The 22242-nt window shown below is 51.6% G+C and overlaps 1 protein-coding gene and 1 pseudogene across 1 annotated transcript; both read left to right on the top strand.

Annotated features, from left to right (window-relative positions):
• The first annotated feature begins 2914 nt into the window (after nt 1–2914).
• Nucleotides 2915–21964, top strand: RAB8A (RAB8A, member RAS oncogene family). The gene is made up of 8 exons (XM_011366894.1): nt 2915–3109; nt 7642–7702; nt 9590–9650; nt 13150–13227; nt 14731–14820; nt 15431–15496; nt 16859–16909; nt 20641–21964. Exons 1-8 carry the CDS (start codon nt 2923–2925, stop codon nt 20731–20733), a joined length of 687 nt encoding a protein of 228 aa, XP_011365196.1. The 5' UTR covers nt 2915–2922; the 3' UTR covers nt 20734–21964.
• LOC111744076 lies at nt 19265–19383 on the top strand (annotated as a pseudogene).
• Nucleotides 21965–22242: the final 278 nt, after the last annotated feature.

Below are 22242 nucleotides of genomic sequence, written 5' to 3'. Positions count from 1 at the left end.
CATTTGTGTGAATTACAGAATGCGTGGAAACATATAAGGCATTTTGGGTCAATGAATGTGAATGGGGTAGAGAAATAACAGCCACAAACTTAGTAAATTTTATTTATTAGCTTTATACCATGACTTCATGATATAAGGATTATGATCTCTTTCTTACAGGGTGAGAACACTTTGCCTCAGTAACTAAAGCTCTTGTCCTTTGTTATCTCCAATCCTGCTGAGCCAGGCTGTGAAGAATGAGTAGGATTTTAATAGATGAGAAGGGAGCAGGAAAGATGGTCCCTGTTGCTTGAGTCAGGAAAGCACCAGGCCTGGGTAAGGTTTTCTGTATGTTGCAGAGATAAAGGAAAGAAATAGGAAAGCTGGAAGATAGGCTGGGTCCGTGTTGATGAGAGCCTGAATTTAATTTGGTCAGGAATGAAGAGCCATCGACATTGGGAAAATCCATTTAGCATTCACTTTTAAGAAGGACTAGAATAGGGTAGGCTAGCGGCAGGAAGACCAGTTAGGAAAGTGTTTCCATTAATCCAGGGAGGTGCTGGCCATGGAATAAGGAAGAAGTGGTCTGAAGGAAGTTACTACCTTCAGAGTTAGCAGATGTGATGGCAGAGAAAGATGACAGCAGTTTCACTACCTGAATTGCTTTGGCATTTGCCTCAAGGTCTAACCTGAGGGAAGTGGGTAGGGAATCAAAAAGAAATGAAAGCCTTTAAAAAAACACTGATGTAGTATGCAAACAACTTTTTGTTACCAAGTACAGTTGCAAACATTTCCTGCTATTCAACATTTAGCTGACACTGAGTTTGTTTAGGATGAGAATATCGACATAATTATAATCCCCTCCTCTAAATTCCCTACCATTACTAGATTGAGGTTCTTTCTACCTCCCCACCCCCATTGGACTGTAATCTAATCTCAGGGTACCATTTCAGTCATCCTTGTGCCTCAGCATTTAACACAAATGTTTAATGTTTAGTAAACTGACGTATCTTAGCTCTTGGGGAGTTTCCAAGTCCCATGAAGTGTGGGTGGGACACAAAATCTGAGTTTAGGACCAGGGTGTGAGGGCTTTATCTTGCCTATAGACCATGGCTGGATATGGGGTAAGTGCTTTAGAATGAACACTGCAGGGTGGAATCTGGATTAGAGAATGATCACAAAGACCAATGGAGAGATGTGATGATCTGATGGGCAATGGAAATAGAAGAGTAAGAATTAAGGGCTATTTAGAACCTTGAGAACCAGGGTGTGAGGGATGAAAGAAAAGTCTCAAAGACAATTTCAGTTGCAGCCAGATGGTAATTCAGGACAAGCTAGTGTGAAGATGACGAGGTCAGTTGTAGACATGCTGAATTTGAAATATCTGACAAATCCAAATGCAGATGCCAAGGAAGTAGTTGGACGTGGAGGGATGGGTGCCGGACGGGTTCTCTAAGAAGTGAGAATCACCAGCGTGGGGATACTAGAAGCCACAGGAAGTAAGTTCACTCTAAAGTTTGAATAGAGACAGGAAGAACCATGGGGAACACGGACGCTTAGGGGACAAGCAGAAGCCCCCAAAAGACTGCAAAAGAATCTGAGAAGCAGCACCCAGAGAAGGGGAGGTGTAGGTGGCAAGTGAAGAAAGGGGCAAATAAAATGAGAGTGCCAAGAAAAAGAATTGCCAGGATATGTGGTCAATAGCATCAAATACCAAGGAGGCTGAAACCTACAACGTGGTCTATGGTTCTAGCTGAAGCTTTTCCTAAACAGATTAACGGAATGGGCTGAAGTGGAAGGGAGGGGAGCCTCAGAACTATCTTGGAACAGCCTGGGCCAGCCTCTAGGTGTCTGATGGCCCAGAGGGTTTGGCCCATCTCTAAGAAGCAGGAAACCGTGATCAAGACATTGGCCTCTGAAGCTTGTTGGTCTGAATTCGAAACCCAACTTCCCACTTCGGTGTCTGGGAAAGTTTACTTTAGACTCTCTGGCCTCGGTTTTCTCACTATAAATCGTGGTTAAACAGTAATACCTACCTCAGTGGGACTAAATTTTTTTTTTTTTTTTTTCTGAGTGTTGACACTACTGGCGGGCACATAACCAATGTTCTTAAATGTTACTTGTAATTCTCACTATCCTAACTCCCTCGGCTGGTTCCAAGCCACTGAGGGCTGAGTGGGTTGGTACAGGCGAGGTTCCAGGGTTAGAACTGAAGGCAGAAAGTGGTCTAGACAACCTATAATTAGGTCCGAGGACGTGTTCTGAATCGTCTCGGCGCACGCAGGTGGTGGGGTCAGTTGTATCTGGGTATCTAAATAGGTCCCCAAGCCGGCGTTGAAATCCCGGAGATCGTTTTGGGGGAACCTCGCTTCTACTGTGACGAGTCCCCTACGCTCCTTTCCTCTTCTCCTTACCCAGGCCTGACGCGGAGGCCTCTTGATACCACCAAAAGCACAGCGCCTTCCCGCGCTCGCGCTGGCGGATACTGAGCCTGCGTGGCCGAGAGGCGGGCACCACACACTCCAAGCGCGTGCGCCCTCTGCTGGCGCCTAACGGACTCCCCGGCGCGCGTGCGCACGCTGCTCAGATCCCGCCCCCGGGCTGCGGGCGCGCGGAACCGTTGGCGTCGCTCCTCGCGCTCCACCTCCCCTCGGGTGGCGGGGCGGGACCTCCCCAGAGTCAGAGGAAGAAGGCGGGGACACGGGGTGCACGCCCCCTGCCCTGGTCTTCATTTGAAGCCCCTCTACTCCTTCCATTATGGCCAATCGTAGCCCGCCCTGTCCCGAGCCTCGGCCAATGAACTGCGCTCATGGGCCGCTTCCGGCTCCGCTCCCCGTTCGCCCCTTCCCCAGGTCTCCCCGCGACGGGCGGGGCGCGGGGTCGGGCGTAGGCCTCGGTGACGCGCCGTGGGCGGGGAGCCAATGGGAGGCGGAATGGGCGCTGATGGACGGGGGCAGCAACCAGTGGCGAGGCGCTGGCTGCACTTCCCGTCGGGGAGAGTGTAATATGGCGAAGACCTACGATTACCTGTTCAAGCTGCTGCTGATCGGGGACTCGGGGGTGGGGAAGACCTGTGTCCTGTTCCGCTTCTCCGAGGACGCCTTCAACTCCACTTTCATCTCCACCATAGGTAGCTGGGCCGGGGAGCGGCCGGGGTCGCCGGAGGCCGAGGCTGGGCGCGTCCTTGAGGGACTGGGGCTGAGGGAGCAGCGGGGTTGGACGGACCCAGGAATCTGAGAGGGTCGAGAGGGTCGGAGGGGACAAGAGCAGCCACCTTCACCGGAGTTCGGGGTTCCTGGGCCATCTGGGGGAAACCAAGTGCCCATTTTTCAGATCAGGAGACTGAGGCCCCAATCCTCAGTCGCTCTTCAGGGACTATATGTCCTGGGCTCAGGTCTTGGCGCCTGTCATCTCGTTCTGTCCTCACAGCAGCCCTTGAAGCTATTTTGGGGGTCGTCGTCTTGCAGAAGTGAAACAGACAAGGGAAATTGACCGTGGGAAAAGGCCCGTGACATCTGACCTTACTGAGAATTTACTGTGTGCCAGACGCTATATGTGTATTATTACACTCCAGTTCTTTGTGTTAGGTCTTTGTGAGCCCATCTCACAGATGAGGAACTTGAGGCTCAGGGAGGGTTGAACTTGCCCAAGGACATACAGTCTGCAGGTGGCAGAGATAGGATTTGAAACCTTGTGTATCTTACCCCCAAACTTAAGGCGCAGCTATCTCAGAAAGTGGGAGCACAGGACAAGCAAAGCAGATCCACCTTGGAGCCGGGACTCTAATCCAGACCTCTCCTGCCTCTTTCCTCAGGAATAATCAGGGCTTAAGCTCCTTCTCCTTGACCCTGTTTCCCCCATGGGTGAATATCCTGTAGAAGGAATGGTGAGAGGAAGTCCAGAACCTTTCTCTGCCCTGCCTTCCATCCCACTTGAGGGTCACAGCAGTGGCAAGTGACAACAGCCTTCCCAGGGACTTGTCATCCTCAAAGAGGTGCCAGATAAAAGCTTCAGTGGGAAACCAGAATCAGTTGCTGCCACAGACCTCCCTGACTTCCCTATCGCGAGGCCCAGACAAGGCCCAGGACACTGGTTGTCACTTTGCAGAACAGCCTTTCCCGCAAGACCAGCCCACATTGTGGTTGAACAGAATTGGCTTGTTGCTTTTCAGTTCTGACTGCCACAAAAGTGGAGCTGACTTTTCTCCACGCCACAGAAACAGCTCTTGCGCACGTGAAAGGTTCGGCCTGAGAGTAACACCGATCTGTGCAGCTTTGCTCTTTGCTCTGCAGTGGGGAAGTGGGAAAACTGTTGCCAAGCCCAGGAATTGATTCTGAATGGAGAAAATCTAGGGAACAGGCTCTGCCTTACCCCTGTGTAAGTTGAACCCCATGAAGTTATCTCCTGAACTCTATGATGAGCTGCTGACTGCCCTTCAGGAGCTGCACTTTGCAAAACAATGAGGTGCCAGGTGCAAAGTAGAAGACATCGTCATGCCTGATTTCCAGCCGTTGTTCACCCTTGAACAGTCACTTCACCTTTCTGAGCCCTGTTTCTTTAGTTTAGGAGTGGCGCTCTCTGCTTTGCCCAGTGCCTTGGGTGGTTGAGGAACAGAACTGTGTAAGGAACAGGAGGTTGTCACCACTGCCAGGGGCCATCTAGAGAAAGCAGAATGGCTCCTGTAATAATAGCATTCCTCCCCAGGGCACAGGTGATTCTGATTCCTTCCCCTACCCAACTCCAAGGTCAAACTTTTGGATAACCCTGTGTCTCCACCAATCAGGAAATGATGTTAACACTTGGCAGGCTATGGGTCTCAACTCACATCTCAGTTTCTCGGCATCAGGATCTTCCTGTTCAGCACAAGTACTAGTGGGATCAATTCAAGGGTGAGTTTTTGGTTTGATTTCTGATTCTTGACTCTAAAATTCAGACTGGCATTTAGGGCTCCAAGGAGGCTGGCCTCCACTTGCAGAATAGGACATGACTTGGACAAGGTCACCTAGGGAGGTGAAGGTGGCACTTGAACCCAGGATCCCTCCCACCCACGTCGTATTGGTCTCATAACACTTGTAGCCTTCCTGCAGGCCTCTGTCTTCTAGGAAAGTTTAATTCACCTTGACTTTAAAGTTATAGCCTCATAACTCTTAGGTCTTGTAAAGTTTACATTTCCTAATTAAATTTGGTATGTTAATGAAATTCCGAAGGAGAACAGGGCAGAGTGATGTTGTGGGGCTCTGCTGATTGAATGGTGCTTTTTGATTTCATAAGTCCCTGGGGATATGTGACAGGAGGTAGAGGATGATTTAGGAAGAGGAGACACTTGGTTGCTTTGTCCTGAAATACAACTTAATGCATAAAGAGGATTCTCCATTGGCACTGAGTGTGCCTCTGGGTTTTCTTTATAGATCAGGGATTAAGTGGCTGTTCATTTTTTGCCCGGGTTATGTTTTGCCAAAGCCTGTTTCTATAAGCTCTATTGATTGTTTGTGGTGTGAACTTGGCCTTGTGGCTCCCAGAATTGGTTTTCTCCAGCCTGGCTTGGCGCTCACCGCTTCCTCAGGGCCCCATTTATTCATTCCTTCAGGGGGATGGGTGATGTAGGTGAAAGCGCTTTGTAAACCATGCATCACCACGTAGATCCCGTTGCTCTTAATTCTTTCATTTAGCCATCTTTCCCTGATGCCTGCTGTGTGCCAGTTTTCCACCTTGGTATAGGGGCTGCAGAGATGACTCCAATGAATCAGGGAAGCAGAATTGTAACAAGGCCTGTAGCAAAATGTGTTTGCATGACTGGGCAGTTGGCTTCTAGAAAATAGATATTCAGCCCCTGCCATGCTTAGTCACTGGATATGTGACCATAAAACTTCTGAGTCCCTGCCCTCCTGGAGCTTATGGTCTAGTGGGCACAATTCAAGTGCAGCCTTATATTCTTTGTGGTCTCCAGGACAGCTCCTGAGGCAGGCAGGGACAGAATTAGCATCGCCATCATGGGTTCTGAGGGATCAAGCTAAGCCTGAGCCTCAAGCACAACAGTGATTTAGAACAAAACCCCAGGGGCACAGCCTGGGTTTGGCTGTATTCTCTTCACACAGGCCATTCTGATCAAGTTTTGCTCCTAACATTCATGGAGCAAGTAACCAAATAGACAATGTCAGGGAAAAGTGCATGAAGAAGAAAAAGCAGGTAGAGGGAAAGAATGAAGATGGCAAGGAGGAGGTGACTTGAACCAGGGACCTGAGTAAAGTGAGGTGAGAGCCAGGTGACCATGAAAGAAAAGAACATTCCAAGAGCAGGAAGAGCAAGCATGAAAGCCTGAGGCCGGAGCGTGCTTGAGATGGTTAGGAAACAACCATGTGGGCAAGGTGGCCAAGGCATGGCCAGAGGGTGGGGCATGAGCTGTGGGTGCTGACAGTTGACCAGATTAGGCAGGACCGTGGAGCACACAGGCAGTTGTTTTCACTTTATTCTGGGGCCGAGGAGATGGTGGGAAGCCATGGGAAGGTGTTTTGAGTTTTATTGAGATGTGATTCACAAGCCATATAACCTATGCATTTAAAGTGTGCAATTTGGTGGCTTTGAATATATTCATAGAGTTGTGAAACTATCACTACCATTGATTCTAGAACGTTTTCATTATGCCAAAAAGAAACTGCAAACCCCTTAGTTATACCACCCCACCCCACCATCCCATCTCATTCCTCCTGCAGCCCCTGGAAACTGCTAATCTTTTTGTCTCTCTGGATTTGCTTGTTCTAGACAGTTCATGTAAATGGAATCATACACGTTATTGCCTTTTGTGTCTGGCTTCTCTCACTCAGCATGATGTTTTCAAGGTTCATCCATGTTGTAGCGTATGTCAGTGCTTCATTCCTTTTCACGGCTGAATAATACTCCATGGTATCCACATTTTGTTTATCCATTCATCCGCTGATGGGCACACTGAAAGGTCTGGAACAGAGGTTAGCTTTGTGACATGGTTGAGTGTGTGTTTTGGAAGCGTGGGGAGGGGACTGAGGGAGCAATCGTGGAAGCGTGGAGAGCAGCTCTGGAGGCTGAGAGGTCACTCTGGTCCTGGGGAAAGGGACTAAAACTGGTGGCTGGGAGAGAGGAGAGTGGGGTCAGGAAGGCTTCTTGGGAGGTGACCTTCGAGCAGCTTTTAGAGAGAAGTTTGCCAGGCTGACAGGTGGGCAAGGTGGGAAGGAATAGTATGTGCAAAGCCGGAGGCCTACCTGCATCAGCGGCGTCTTGAGGCCTAGCGTCCTGTGTGCTTGGAGGGCCAGGGCAGGGTGGCGGGAAGCGTGGCTTTCTGGCCTGCAAAGAGCTCTGCTGGGCCCACTCCGTGAGGGTGCCTCTTGGGGTGGGGAGAGAGCAAAGCTTTGGCACCTGAGCTACCTAGGTTTGCCCGTCAGCTCCGCCAGCTTCACTCCAGGCAGCTCCTATCTGCCCTCTGAGCCTCAGCTTCCCCTTCCATGAGAAGAGAAAGTTTTCCAGGTCACTCCAGATTTGTTGTGCAGATTCCAAGATCCCACATGCCCAGTGCCAGCCAGGTGCTCCATAAACCATGGCAGCTGTAACCTGCACATGTTGGCAGCACCGTCCTCAGACACAGCTTGGGAAATGGGGCTGACAGTGATGTGTCTTTTTTTTTCTTTTTTTCAGGAATTGACTTTAAAATTAGGACTATAGAGCTTGATGGCAAGAGAATTAAACTACAGATATGGTAAGAGTCACTGCCTTCATCGGTGCCTTCACCTAGCGAGTGCTTGAGCAGAAGCCCCTGGTGCCCTCTCCCCGTCCCCATGACCACAGCCTCCATCTTTTTGTGCCTTGCCCAGATACTTTCAGAAGCCCAGGAACTATGCTGTGCTAGCTGCTAGGACCTAGAGTCTGTGTCAGTACCTTCCAAGGACGTAGCTACAAGTCCTCAGCTCATTGTTTTGATGTGGGCACAGCCTGGGTCTGGGCTTTCGAGTGGCCTACTCCTATTAAACTTGGAGAGGGCCCTTTGAGCCTGGCGGTGGTGGCTGCCAGGACGGTGAGATGCCCCAGCTGGCATTTCCTTCTGAGCCTGTCAGCTCGCTGAGGAAGACCGACATCGCTTCCTCTTTTCTCTCCTGGGGCAGCCCAGGCCTCACTTCCTAACATGCAGACCTGAAACCCCAGAACCGAAAATAAGCTGAGGCAAGCCCAGTGATGAGACTCGTTTCCATTTTGCTCACCTGGGGCTAGCTTCTGTGCTACATAAAATTGGAGAAGTGTGAGTCCCTGACACTGATGCTAACTGGTCTGCAGCCCACGGCTCTGGAGCTCAGGCTGAGCTCAGATGGTCAGATGTAGGGGAGTCCCGCCCTACAGCCACATCACTTGCAAGGAAGCATGAGCCCCGAGCAAAATAGAGAAGTCGTATTTGGGAGGATAGCACCATCCCTCCCATCCAGGCAAGCACCTGTAGGTGTGAGTGAGAGGGAGCACCATGAGATGGGCTGCAAAGCCACCCACTTCCCACTGCAGCTGACCCCCCCAAGTCTTAGAGCATGAGCATCATCCCAGTTTGCTTCTTGGGCCTCCTCAACTTCAGTGGTGTTCACTTCTGAATCTGATTTCAGAACCAAAATCTGAATGAGGCCTAATGCCTTGTCCATCCTACGGAGCTCCCAGTCAGTCGGCTCTGGCTGCCTGGGAGCTCTGTAGGATGGACAAGGCATATAAGTTACTGCCTTGTAAGTTACAAACCACACAAGTTCCTCCACTTCCAATCTTGGCTCCCCAGTAGCCTCGGTGCCCAAGTCCAAAGTGACACTGTACCAGCGAGCAGTTTCTCTTTCCTTTCCTCCTGTCTTCCTGCTCTTGCTCTTAGTCTCAGTGGGGTTAGAGACTTTTAAAACTCTTCTGGACTAGGCCATGGTTGAGAATAAAATGATCGTAACTATGAATATTGCCTGCTATTGGTGTTAGAAAGGCACCTTATCTTCAAGTGAGGCATTCTGTACAGTCCAGACTTGCAGAACCCTCCCGGTGCAGAGTTTCAGGAAGAGCCCTGGGCCCGGAAACAAAAGGTATGGCCCTGCTGCCAATCTGTTAAGTCACCTTTAAGCCACGCACTGACTACCCTTTGTGCTAGGAGCTAGGCTGGGCATGGACCTGTTTTACCCAGGTGTCCTCTCCATACCAAGGAAGGACTTTCCCCCTGGCCTCCACCAATGGCATAAAAGTGCTCCCTGAGTCCTTGCTGAAGTCACCAGCTCAGCCCACCAGTGAGAACTGTGTTCCCATGCCGCATGACCATCCCCTTCTACATGTGTGACCTCAGAACTTTACAAATAATAACGTCTGACTGTGGCTCTTCTGTGACCCAGAAACTCCAGGGAGAATCCCCAGGAAGAGGGTGGATTTGTCGTGTCCCCAGCTAGGAGCCATCAGTAGGTACTCGACCTGTCTGAGCCACATTTTTCTTTTCTGTAAGAATAAGGAGAGTAGGGGGTGGTGCCGACAGCAGGACAACGAATCAGAGATGACCCGTGAGAAAGCGGCGTGTCCATCCCAAGTAGATGCCCCTTGTTCCCACTGTTATGGTGTTGCTAATATCCCTTCTACTTCTTGGCTTTAGGGACACAGCTGGCCAGGAACGGTTTCGGACGATCACAACAGCCTACTACAGGGGCGCGATGGTATGGATTGGTGCTTTTGTTTTTAAGTCAAAATGAACATCACTGCTTGGATACCGAAACCTGGCCGTTTCTGAGGAGCCTTGTGCTCTGGCTCCTCGGGGAGTCTTTGGTCTTGGGTTAGTTTTAGGAAAGGGCTGTGTGCTTCTCCCCCACATACATACATCGCCTTCTGGCTTTAGAGACAATGCAGGGTTTAAGGAAACCTCATTCTTTGGGGATGAAGGAAGACACAGGAAGCCAGTTCTTCCAGGTGAGGTCAGTGAAATCAGAGATGGCATGCCTCAACACTTAGGAGCATTCACGTGGCCTGCGTCAGTCTCTGTGGAATTTGCTACCGAAAAGTTGAAGATGGTCCAGGAGCTTACTTGTTCTGGGCTGTTGGCTGTTAACATTTGTTGTGTGGGCCTGAGGCAGGGTGACGTGATCGGGAGACTGGTTCGTTATCCCTCAAATATTTTTACTGAGCGCCTTCTCCAGGCCAGGCTTGAACTAGATGCAGAGGGAGACCTAAAACAGGTCAAAGCCTGCCCTTGAGGGCCCTGAGCAGATCATGCATGTGTGAGGTATATGTAAAGTGGGCCGCTTAGGCCAGAGGGAGTAGACACAGACTCCCCAGGACCTGGCTCAGCACCCCTGGTCACCCTCTGAGCTCCGTCTCTTTATTTGGAAGGTGGAACAGAGAACAGGACTATATTCCAAGCACCCGGGAAGATAGATGGTCATCTCCCCGTTTCCAGATCCCACCCCACCCTGCCCTTTCCATGGCACACCCCATCATTTAACTGTAGAGACACCTGTTTTCTCCACTAGGCCATAAGGTTTGTGAGGCCAGGACCACATCTTGGTTATTGCCACATGCCCTGTGCCTGGGACTGTGCTAGAAGTATGTGGTAGGAACTCAGGAAATGCTGGTGGACGGCAGAAATGAATGGAGACATTAAGTATTTAGTGACCCACACGGCGTCTGAAACATAATAGAAACTCAATCACAAGGGTTGCAACCTTAGCGCTCCTCATTAAAATTAATTTACTAATTTTCTCTTCATCTTGCTGTGCTCTGGTGAGGCGGGGCGCTTAGGGCACTGGAGTCCTGGGGGAGCTTCTGCTATGTGGCCTCAGGTAGACCCCATCTCTCTCTCCCTCCTAGCTTAAATGTACCCCCCCCGCACACACTCCATTCACCAAGCACTTCCGTGTGCCAGAGAATCATGGGGGTGAGGGTGTGTGACAACACCAGGTTTTGGCCAAAATCCAGACACCCCTGAGCTTTGGTGCCACAGTTATCCCCATCACACAGACGAGGAAGCTGAAGCTCAGTGCCATTCCACACCCGGCTTAAGTTCACGCAGAGGGTACACATCTGGGTTGGTCCTAGCGGGCTCTCTCCAGTGCCCATATCTTCAGCCCACTCCTGACCAGGTTGGACTGAGCCATCTGTAAGACCTTGTTCAGTCCCAAGACGATTGTGGCTTGTGGTCCTCCTAGACCTGCACTGACCCATTTAGAAGACACTAGCTATTTGAATTTAAGTCAGTTAAAATAGGAAATTCAGCCCCACAGTCTCACCAACTGCATTTCAGGTGCCCCAGAGCTGTGTGTGGCCATCAGTGACCTCACAGGACAGTGCAGAGAACATTGCCATCATCATCATCTCTGTCTGTGTGGTACTAAACCGTGGGGTCTCAAATATGAGAGCATTTGATGTCTGGTCTCCCCTTCTGAGCTGAGAAACGGCTATGGGAGCTGTGCCCAGATGGGGGCCGAGAAATGATCACTGGGAACCCTGAAGAGAGTTTCAGGGAGGACCTGGAATAGGTGACACTATGTTTTCGAGGTACTTCTGCTCTTTCCTGATAGAGAGCTCTATCCACTGCCCCACCCCCATAAGTAAAGATCTAGGACCTTGGAATCTTGGCACATGCTGCCAATTTAGTGGTGACAGTGGGAATCCTAGGCCATCAGAGGGGCCAGTCCCTAGATAAAGGGGTGAAAGGCAGTCCTGTGGCATCTTGCCCCTGGTCGCGGGAGGGCAGCTGCTAAGTAGAGGCCCTATGTTTGACTAATGGAGTCTGCCCACCAGTGTTCTCTGCTCGTGCTGGCCTTGGCCGGAGTGAGGCAGACATCATGGCCACTAAAACCTCTGAGGCCTCCTGTCAGCAGTCTTTATTAAGTCTCCCCAGGAGACCCCTGAATGAGGGCCCCAGATGGCGTATTTTTGAGGGATTGTGGCCATGGCAGGTTGTAAAGCCACCACGCGTATCCTTAGGGTCACAGTGGGGATTTGGAAGTGCTGTGGTGTTCTTGCCCTGTCTCCATGGTGTTGTCACACACCCTCACCCCTGTGATTCTCTGCCCAGTGCACACGGCCCATGTTCTTACTCTGCAAACTCAGGCAAACCTCAGAGACAAGGTCTCAGCCACACCAGAGGTTGTGGACAAAGGGCTGGGCTACAAGAGTGGGTGGCGTGAGGGAATGGAGTAAGCTACACCTGGGCAAGATGGCTGGGGCCGTGTGCCTTAGAGCCCAGGTGCTGGGCCGCACAGGGAGCTTGCAGTGGTGCTGTAGGTGGGCTCACTGTGGGCACCCCTCAAGATTCTAGGGGTGGCCCTGAGCATTGCTTGGTCCTAAGGGGGCCCAGGGAGGTTCCCTACAGGAGCCAGTGTCATCAGCTCCTCCAGGGTTAGCCCCACCTGGCCTTGCCTCTGAAAGGTCACTTCTCTCTGTACCTCAGTTAACTCTCTAACAAACGGTGGTATTTGCCTCTCACAGTGATAGTAAGATCATGGGCTCAGGTGGAGGCAGAGTCACTCTGCAGCACTCTCGGGACCCAGGGTCCATACCCCAATGCTCACATATTGGTTATGGAACCACAGAGGCCTCAGTGTTGCAGAGTGGGGGTGGTGGGACCACCTGACCTGGGCCTGTGAGGCTTCAAGGAGACCCCACTGGAATGCCTGGCATACAGTAAGTGCCAGACGAGGGACAGGCTAGGGCACCCAGAGGAAGCAGCACTGGCCAAGCCCAGGAAGCGACTTGGGCCAGGATGGGGGGTGAGTGAGGGTGTGGAAGAAGCTAAGCACAGCCGAGGGTTGATGTTGGAGGGAAGCACAGCGGGCGCCAGGGCCGTGGAACACAGCGTCCAAGTCGGGGATCTGCAGGACATGAGACTGGGAGGTTGGCAGGACCCAGGGCTGCCAGGGCGTGTGGGCCGTATTTATCCTGCCTGCAGTGGGGAGCCAGCAAGGCCATTGTCAGCATGGGTGTGGTGGGGCCTGGTCTGTGGGATGAAAGGTCACCTCAGTGGCTGAGGGGGCAGTACTGGAGCCTGGGAGACCAGGGAGAGGCTGGTGCTGGAGCCCAGCAAAAGAAGAGCCCCAGGGATGGAGAGGGGGAAGTTCGGGGAGGGGTGTTATGTCCAGGTCCCATGACCCCCGTGCACTGAGCTCCCCCTCAGAGAGCTCACAGCTTGTCTAGAGCATGTCTCTGTCTCCTCCTCAGGGCATCATGCTGGTCTACGACATCACCAATGAGAAGTCCTTTGACAACATCCGGAACTGGATTCGGAACATTGAGGAGGTAAAGCTTGCAGGCCCCATTTACACACAAGAATGTCCCACCTGTCTTCTCCTTGGTCCTCACCCTGGAGCCCCCTGGTTTACAGATGAGGTCACTGAGGCACAGAGACACCCACAAGGAATTTGCCCAGGATCACGTAGCTAGGGACACAGCTGGAGCGGAGACTGAAACCCAGGTGGTTGGCCCCGGAGACCACGCTGACCTGGCCTTGTCACAGAGTGGCTCTGAGAGCCCATTTCCCCGGCTGGGCTGTTGGGTTTGGCAATGTCTTGGTTGAAAGAGAGGTGATACTCAAGCTCTTGGTCACCGTGAACATTTGGTGCTTTCTAGAAAAGGAAGGTTTTAGAATTGGCATAACCCTTGTATTTGGAGGGCGTGGTGAGAAGCTGTGCCAGGTGTACTTTGAGCCACAGTAGAGTGGGGTGTGAGCTGGTGTGAGGTCCCCGTATTCAGGGCAGCAGCACTTGTACTACAGCTGGCTATGAAGAGACCTTGAACCCTGGAGGCGGGGGAGGTGGCCAGTTCCACCCCCCATCCCCAAGCCAGTGTCATCACCTTCCTGCTCCCCAAAGAGCTTACTTCACCCCCAACGCCTTCCTGGATGATGGAGCTTGCAGCTTTTGGTGACTCACCAGGTGGGGCATCGGGTCTGAGGTGCGGCCAGAGGACTTTCCCCTCCTGGGCAGCCACGGCATGTCACTCACCGTTGGCCCAAGGATTATAGGCAGTAGCACCGGGCCACCTCCCTGATGGCCCTAAATTTGCTGGCAGGGGGCTGCACCTGGCTGAAGAGGAGGAACTGCCCACTTTCATGGTGTCTTTGTGGAAGCTCTGTTTCTGGCCAACAGGCAAGAGGGCCCTCCAGCTGGTAGGAGGTTCGGCACAGAGCCATGCAGGGCATTTCAGTGAGAACAGGTCGGAGCTACAGGAAGAAGAAGGTCCTGTCTGGTGCCAGAGGCCTTCAGGAAGCCAGGGCCACTGCACTGAGACAGGGCAGATAGGACAAAGGCACCATTTTCAGGTGTGAGGGCAAAGTTAAGTGAATGCCAAGGGATGGCAAAGAACCCAGGCTTGTCACCACCCCAGGCACGGCCCATTTTCGGAGCCCAAAAAGAGTGAGCTGGAGCAAGGCAGGAGCTTCCAGGACAGGAGCCTGGGAAGGAAAGAGTGAGGTGAGTTGGGGAACCTCCCATAGACCTCACCAGGATCCCAGGGACAGACCCAGGAGCCTGTGTGACGCAGAACATAGAGAAGCCATCTTCAGCAGCCAGAATGTGTGTGCTTAGGCATAGAAGCAGCCAGAACCCTGGACTTGATCCTGGCGTTGGCTGTGTGACATCGAACAGGCCACTCAGCCTCTCTGAGCTTCAGCCAGTCATCTGCACAGGGGGTGTACTTAGCAATCCTGACTCCACCACTCTGATTTTGGGGGTCAGGCTGCGAACTGGCCTGTGGGCCACCCTGACCAGCTTCTCACCTCCCCTGTGTGCTCCCTCCCCCCAGCATGCTTCTGCAGACGTCGAAAAGATGATACTTGGGAACAAGTGTGACGTGAACGACAAGAGACAAGTGTCCAAGGAACGGGGAGAGAAGGTGAGCATGATGGCTAACTTAGGCCTGGTGCTGCCAGGCACCTCAGGGCAGAGGGACCTCAGGATTTGGGGGTTCCCTGCATGAAGGCCATCCCTGCCCCGCCCCACAGGGCCCCCTAATTGCTCACTGATGAGAAGACCAGCTTTGGGGAAGAACCCCTTAGAATCTTCATGAACATAAGGTGACCCACCATCCTTGCTTGTCCAAGACTGAGGGTCTTGGGATGAGGGACTTTGCCAGGCAAACAGGAACAAGTCAATTGCCCAGTGAGGCACGTGCATGGGAAGAGAGAGTGGGAAACACGCCCCGCGGGCTTCAGGCTAAAGACTGCGAGCATGGAGGGCTTCTAGGCCATCTTCTATGGGTTCCTACCTGATGCCTCAGCAGACCCATTGAGGCCACAGGGAGCAGAGAATAAAACCGTGGTTTGAGCCAGGCCTTCTCCACCCGCTTGCCAGGGACAGTTGCCACCTGCTGTCCACGGGTGACCTGGAACAAATCCACAGCCCTGAGCCCTTCCCCCATCACTGTTCCCCCTTTAGGGTGCTTCCTCGGGGTCAGGGGCACCTGGTGGCTGACATGTGCACATGTGTGTCTCCCTTCCTCGCAGCTGGCCCTGGACTATGGAATTAAGTTCATGGAGACCAGCGCGAAAGCCAACATCAACGTGGAGAACGTGAGTCCCAGGCCCACAGCATTGGCCCCTTCGGCCTGAGGGTCTGGCTGCACCCTCCAGAGAGGCTCTGCCACAGGGACTGGCCACAGGCTCTGGGCTGCCCTATCTGCCATTTGTCCAAGGGGCACTTCCTGGGCAGGGCTGTGTGTGAGGCCCCGGTGGCCCGGGGGTAAATTGCCCCCGTATTCTGAAGTCAGCAGGTTCGGCCCCCAGTTAGACACCTAGGACATTGTCTCACTGGCTCTCAGGGAGCCCTGGGAAGCAGGCAGGTTTTGCAGATGTTGAAACTGAGTCTCAGAGAGTCCCAGCTGGCTGCTACCCAGGCCCAGCTCCACGTTGGTGCTCTTGGCCATGCCACCCACACAGACAGGTCCTAGTCACGAGGCCAGATGGAGTAGGGAGTGCTGACCAAGCCTTGGTTCAGGCTGCCCTCTCCTCCCCATAGGTGATCCCAGCCTTGCAGCCAACCCACCTTCCCCTCCATCCTACCGCCCCAGTGATCTTTCCAAAACAGATTATCCTTGTTGCCCCTGGCCTTAACCCCTTACTCTTAGCTCAAGAGGTCCTCTTTAGCCAGCCCCAACTGATTTGTGCCACACACAGATCAGGCCTTGCCCACCACTGTCCATGCCAGGCCACCTCTAAGCCTTTGCTTACAGTCTCTTCCCTCACAGCCCCCCTTTCCATCAGGGCCCGGCCTAAGTGGCCCCTCCCCAAGGGAGCCTCGACCATTCCCAGACCCTTAGGCCTACTGCTTTGGATCCCCAGCACCCTAAGCCCCACTCCATGACAGAACTTTTTGTGTCACCTGGGTGTTTGCTGAAAGAATAGACGAGGGAAGGGAGGAAAGGGTGAAGAGGCTGTGACGGAGGCAGCAGCGTGGGATCAGGCCAGCTCGAGCCTCTGCCATCCCTAAAAGGACCTTTTCACCCCATTCTGGCCTTTCCACACCTCTTCGCCTGGCAAGAACCCAAAATGAAACTTGTTTGGCCAAAGAGCCGCTTGTTTCTCTCTGCTCTGTCCCCCACCATCAAAAAAGGGGCAAAGCGGGCAGACAGGAGTGAGGGATGGGTTCTCTTCCTGGATCCTTCCATATTGTTGTTTAGCCACTGGGCACCTTGGGACAAGTCACTTAGCCCCTCTGAGCCTCAGTTTTCTCCCTGACTAGTCAAGGGTGATCCCACCTGCCAGGGTTGTGGGCTCCAGGGAAGTGGTGGTCTTGGTGGGCAGGGGTAGGAGATAGGGCTGGACAGGTGAGACCCTTGCCCACCCCGCTGTCCCATTCCACACGGGCGCTGAGGAACCAGCGGGTACCCATCTGCTTTCCACTGCTGGAATGCTAACAACATCCTTATTCCACAGGCATTTTTCACTCTTGCCAGAGACATCAAAGCAAAAATGGACAAAAAATTGGTGAGTATGCTTCCTGACCCCCACATGGTTCCCTCTTGGAGCCTGCCATCTTCTGCCTCAGTGGTGTGACACAGCCCTGGGCAGATAAGCGTTTCAGGGCCCAACTGAACCCAGCAGGGCACGGCTGGGAAGAGGGAAGAGGTAGCAGATGTAGTAGGGGCATCAGCCACTGGACACACTCATTTGCTTCGTTCTTCTTCATGGCCCCAAGCTGCTCAGCTCCACGCTGTACCCAGGCAGACAAGGCCCTGCCTGCTGAACACACAAGCAGACAGGGGACACACGGCCTTTTCCATCTCATTCTGAAGATGATGGCAACGAGCAGCGCCCGTCTGAGTCTGGCAGGTTGATAGCCATTTTTCTTCTCCAGCCGCAGACTCTGCAGATTGTGATGGCTCTGTGACCTTCAGTGGGTCCCAGGGCTGAGACCTCCAGGAGGTCCTGCCCAAATCCCTCCCGTCCACCCTTTCATTCATTTCTAGCTTTTTTGCTCACCACACAAGCATTTCGTAGTTCCTAGCACTCAGCATAACTTGTGCTTTCTCAGTCCAGTCTGAATGCTCAACCTAACTTCAGGTGCGTTTAGCACTCAAACACTATTGTGTCACCCGGGAGCTTCAGTTCCAGTGGCCACTCTCTCCCGGCCAGGTGACCCTCCCCGTTGCCTGATACAAGAGAATAAAGCGTTCCATTTGTGGTGCACTTTATGTCTCGTCACACAAGAATACACATAAAACACAAAACACCATTTAAGTAGTTCACACCTAATTAAAACGAATATGTTTTCATAATTCTAAGATACCGTGAATTGAATCGTAAGGCACAAGATTGATTTAATAGCAACTTTTTGACCCAAATGGGAAACAGTCCATGGAAACTAATGTAGTTTTCTTAAAGAAATTTTCTTACAATTGTGATTTTCTTAACGATTCTTTTCTCTTCGGTATAATGGTAAAAGTTTTATTCTTAACAATCCTTCTGACTCACTTTTGCCCACTGGCAATTGCACTGAGCATCACGGTGACACTTGGCCTGCGTTTTTGATACTGCCCTGTTGATGGCCTCCAGGATGTGCCACATCTTTCCAGGGCACAGATTACAAAGCACTTATGCTCAGCCAAAATCCTTGTGATTTTGCTTTTTCTTAACTGAATTGCACATCACTGACAGTTCTAAGTTCCTACCCATTTCCTACCACCTTTGTTTATATTCAGAGTTGCAGCCGCATACCATTTCATGTTGATCTTTTTTTTAAATTGAAATATAACCAGCAAACAACATTATGTAAGTTTGAGGTATACAATGTTGGTTTGATACATTAATATATTGTAATATGATTATCATGGTAGCATTAGCTGACAACTCTCATGTCACGTAATTTATCATTATTTTTGTGTTGAGAACAATTAAGGTCTAGTCTCATCAACTTTGAAATTTATAATATAATATTATTGACTATCATCACAGTGCACTTCATTAGATTCCCAGGAGTTCTTTATCTACCAATTGCAAGTTCATGTCTGTCTTTTCCATCACTGTTAGAGCCAGCTCTGCCTAACCCCCATCTTCTCTCTCGGAAACGTCACAGAAAGCTGGGCTCTGCCGATGCCCACCCCACCTCCGGACCTCTGGCGTTCTTCCGCTCAGTACCACCCAGTGCTTCTCACTGAGTGCAGACTCCACATCGCCATGCCAGGCCGTCTGGGCCTCATGCTCTGGCTGCTGCCACCCTTCTTCCTTGTCACTTTGTAGTTTCCTTGTCGCCCCCTGTGATGCAGCCAATGCTTTTCTTGTTCTTGGAGCACCCCATGTTGGTTTGGGCTTTTCCTCCACCTGGGGTCCTACCCTCTCATTAGTTTCTTCAGGCTGCAGTCACTTGTTCTTATAACGAACGTAGCAGCTTACACCATACACCCTCATTATCTTACTGTCTTGGGGGTCAGGAGTCCAAAATGGGGCCCACGGGGCTCGGAGCAAAGTGTCCCTCTTCCCTCTCCACATATCTGGAGGCCACAGGGAAGAATCCGTTTCCTTCCCTGTCCAGCATCATTGAAGCCAGAGCCACTCTGCATCTTTCTGACCCTGTTCCATCGTCACCTCTTTCCCTTGGACCACAACTAAGAAGCTTTCTCTGCCTTTAAGGATTCACAAGATTAGATGGGGCCCACCTGGATGATCCAGCATGCTCTCCCCATCTCACCTTAGTCACATCTGCAAAGTCCCGCCTGCCACGTCAGGTACCATATTCAGCAAGTTCCAGAGATTAGGACATGGATGTCTTTGAGGGTGTTTCTGCTGATCACACGCCTGGACTGTCCCAGGCTTCACGAGGTCTCTGTTCAGACATCACCATCAGTCTGTGGCCATGCCACCCTGAACAAGCCCAATCTCGTCTGATCTCGGAAGCTAAGCAGGGTTGGGCCTGGTTAGTATTTGGCTGGGAGACAACCTAGGAAGACCACGTGCTGTAGGTATAAAAAAAATGTAAAAAAATAAGAGATTGTAAACTGACAAGGTCCTTGCAATCTGTGAGGTCAACCAAGGGTTGCCTCACCTAAAAAAAGAAAAGAAAGGCGGTAATTATAAAAAACAAAACAAAACAAAACACACATCACCTTCAAATCACACGTCCTCCCTTCGCCCTGCCTTTTCTTTCCTTCCTCACCTCCAGGAAAGCATCGCATGTTTGTTTACCTGCATGACTTCTGGCTCCCCCTTTCAGTGGGAGCTTCCCAGGGCAGGGGCTCTTGTCCATAACTGTGAGCCTGGCGACCACATAGGAGTTGACGTTAACGCCACCATAAGTGTTACTGTTAAATCAGGTTTTGCCTAAGAGCTGCAAAATGAGAAGGAATTAGTCAAAGCAAAGGGAGCTGAACCTTTCCCAACAGGACGATGTGGGAGAAAGTAGGATTTACGTTCCCAGGGTCTGTAAGATCACAGAGGCTCCAAATGCTGGACGACATATTTGGGGCAGACCTCCAAACGGGATGGTTGAGGGGCACTGGTGTGTTTTCAGTAAGGTTTGAGTGGATAAGGCTAGAGTTGAGGGTTTGTACCACCCGCAGCAGGGTGGAAGGTGGGCTGGGCGTGAGGTGGTAAGCCAGGCCTCAGTACAGTGACGTGGAAACCAGCCGGGTGTGAGTGCCATTAGGTCTTTAAGCCCAGCAGCCCCAGCCCTCAAATCCCAATAGTCTTTCTGCTGCCCCTTGGCTGCCTCGCTGGTAGGTGCTAAGCACAGAGGGGTAGAAAGGAGGAGAGAAGGGTGTGTGAACAGAGAAAAGGAAGTAGGGGAAAGAGCAAGATGGGTAAGTGAATAAGTGATTGAAAGAATGAATGATGGTTGGAAGGGTGGGTGAGTACTAGATGAAAAGTATATCTGGGTTTGTGAAAAGTGAATTGTCAGTTGGAAAGGACAGTTGGATAGATGGATGATGGAGGGAGATGATTGGATGGAAAGGAATGGATAAGTGTATGATTGTAGGAAGGGGATGGGTAGATGTTTGGGAGGTGATGGATGGATGGTTAGAAGAAATGGACTATACAGGTGGATGGTTAGCTTGAGGAAGGAAGGAAGAAAATAAATGGATGGTCGGTTGAAGGTGATGGATGAGAGGGGAAGGATGAACCTGCAGATGGTTGATTGATTGGTTCCTTGGTTGGCTGACTGGTTGGTTAAGACATAGTGTTGATGCTCAGCCATAATCTCAGAAAACCTCTTGTGATTTCAGGAAGGCAATAGCCCCCAAGGGAGCAACCAGGGAGTCAAAATCACACCAGACCAGCAGAAGAAGACCAGCTTTTTCCGATGTGTTCTTCTGTGAGGAACACCGCCTTACTCTGAGCCTTGCTCAGCCGAGCTGACTGTGCCTGTCCTGAGTGAGCACCTCACTCAGCCGGGGCCCTCCCCCCTCCAACGTTCCCGCTGTGGCCACTGGGCCCGTGGCCTCTGGGCCCACGGCCGCTGGGCCTGCGGCCACCAGAACACAATTGAGAAATCGTTTATTTTAGTAACTGTCTGATCTTTTTCAAGTTTGGAGATGGAATAAGTTAAGAATTTGGTATTTTTCCTGTGACATCCGCCGAACTGGCCCACACATCGTGAACCTAAAGAGAAAGATGAGACGACGTGACCAACATGACCGTCAGTAGCGACCAATGTGGAGGGCCTCCACCTCTGGGGTGTGGCACAACTAAGACCCCACCAGAAAGCCCATCTACGTCCCCCACCGCAGAAGCAAGGTCCTCAAAGGCCAGTGATGGTTCCAGGAGTGGCTAGCTCCGTACCCTCAGTGAGGTGACCCACAGCAGACCTGGGAAGCATCCGCTGACATAGCTGACGCCTGCTTTCACCTTTCCTCTCAGTTTTGGACAAGTGACAAAAAACATTGTTTCTTCCCCACCCGCCCCCCACTTTTTGACTCTCAAACCAAAGGGAAGCACAAATTAAGGAAATCCTGTGTAAAGCGTTCAGCCGCGGAGGGGCCTTTCCTGTTCACAGCCAGGCCTCGTGCGTGGTCAGCGGGCCTCTCAGCAGTCCCAGTCTGATCACTGGGGGGGCACCGCGTGTCAACGGGTGACCCCGAAAATGCAACCACACACTGTCCACCTGTGATTGGGGTGTCAGCCTTGGCCCCCAAACTGTTCCTACCCTTCTTTGTCCTTCCACAGTCTCCAAATTGGATGTTCTTTCTAGCTGAGATTTTTATTTTTCCAGATCTGTAGTGCCATGAAGTGATTTTGTCTTTGATTTCCAGCAGCAGACCCAGGTGATGGGACACGTGCACACCTGTGGCTGGATGGGGCCAAGAGCTCAGAGTGTCCCCAACAGTAGACCGACCACAGAGCTGTCTAGGCTGGCTTTTAACTGCTGTCACTGGTTTTGTTCTGACAGCTCTGCCTTCCCAGAGTGCAATTGGGACCAGATCACCAGGTCCAAGGGGTGTTCAGGGAGCCTTTTTCTTTTTCTTACCCCTCCCCGCAAAGTGCTATCAACCCAAGCCATTGGCGTCATAATTTTTTCTTTTTTGAATTAAAACCAACATACCAGCCATAGTCTGTTCTCTCCTGAAATCTCTTAATATGCTCTGTTTACATCAGTAAACATACTTAAAGAAAACAAATTGAAGCTTATGTTAAAGTTCACAGATTTTCACGTCCACAGTTTCCCTGTAGGTAGGTGGATGTGGCCAGGTGGCGGGTGGTGAGTTCTCAGGATGCCTGTTAATTAAAACAGCCCATGCCACCAGGGCCTTGGGGCTGGCCAGGATCAAAGTGGAGGCAGCGGGCACCCCAGGTTCGAGGAGATGACACTTATCAGAGGACTGACTTGG

Source organism: Pteropus vampyrus, unplaced genomic scaffold (assembly GCF_000151845.1).
Source record: "Pteropus vampyrus isolate Shadow unplaced genomic scaffold, Pvam_2.0 Scaffold126, whole genome shotgun sequence".
NCBI lineage: Eukaryota > Metazoa > Chordata > Mammalia > Chiroptera > Pteropodidae > Pteropus > Pteropus vampyrus.
The sequence above is the reverse complement of the archived record's forward strand: the minus strand, read 5'-3'. Positions and strand labels throughout refer to the sequence as shown.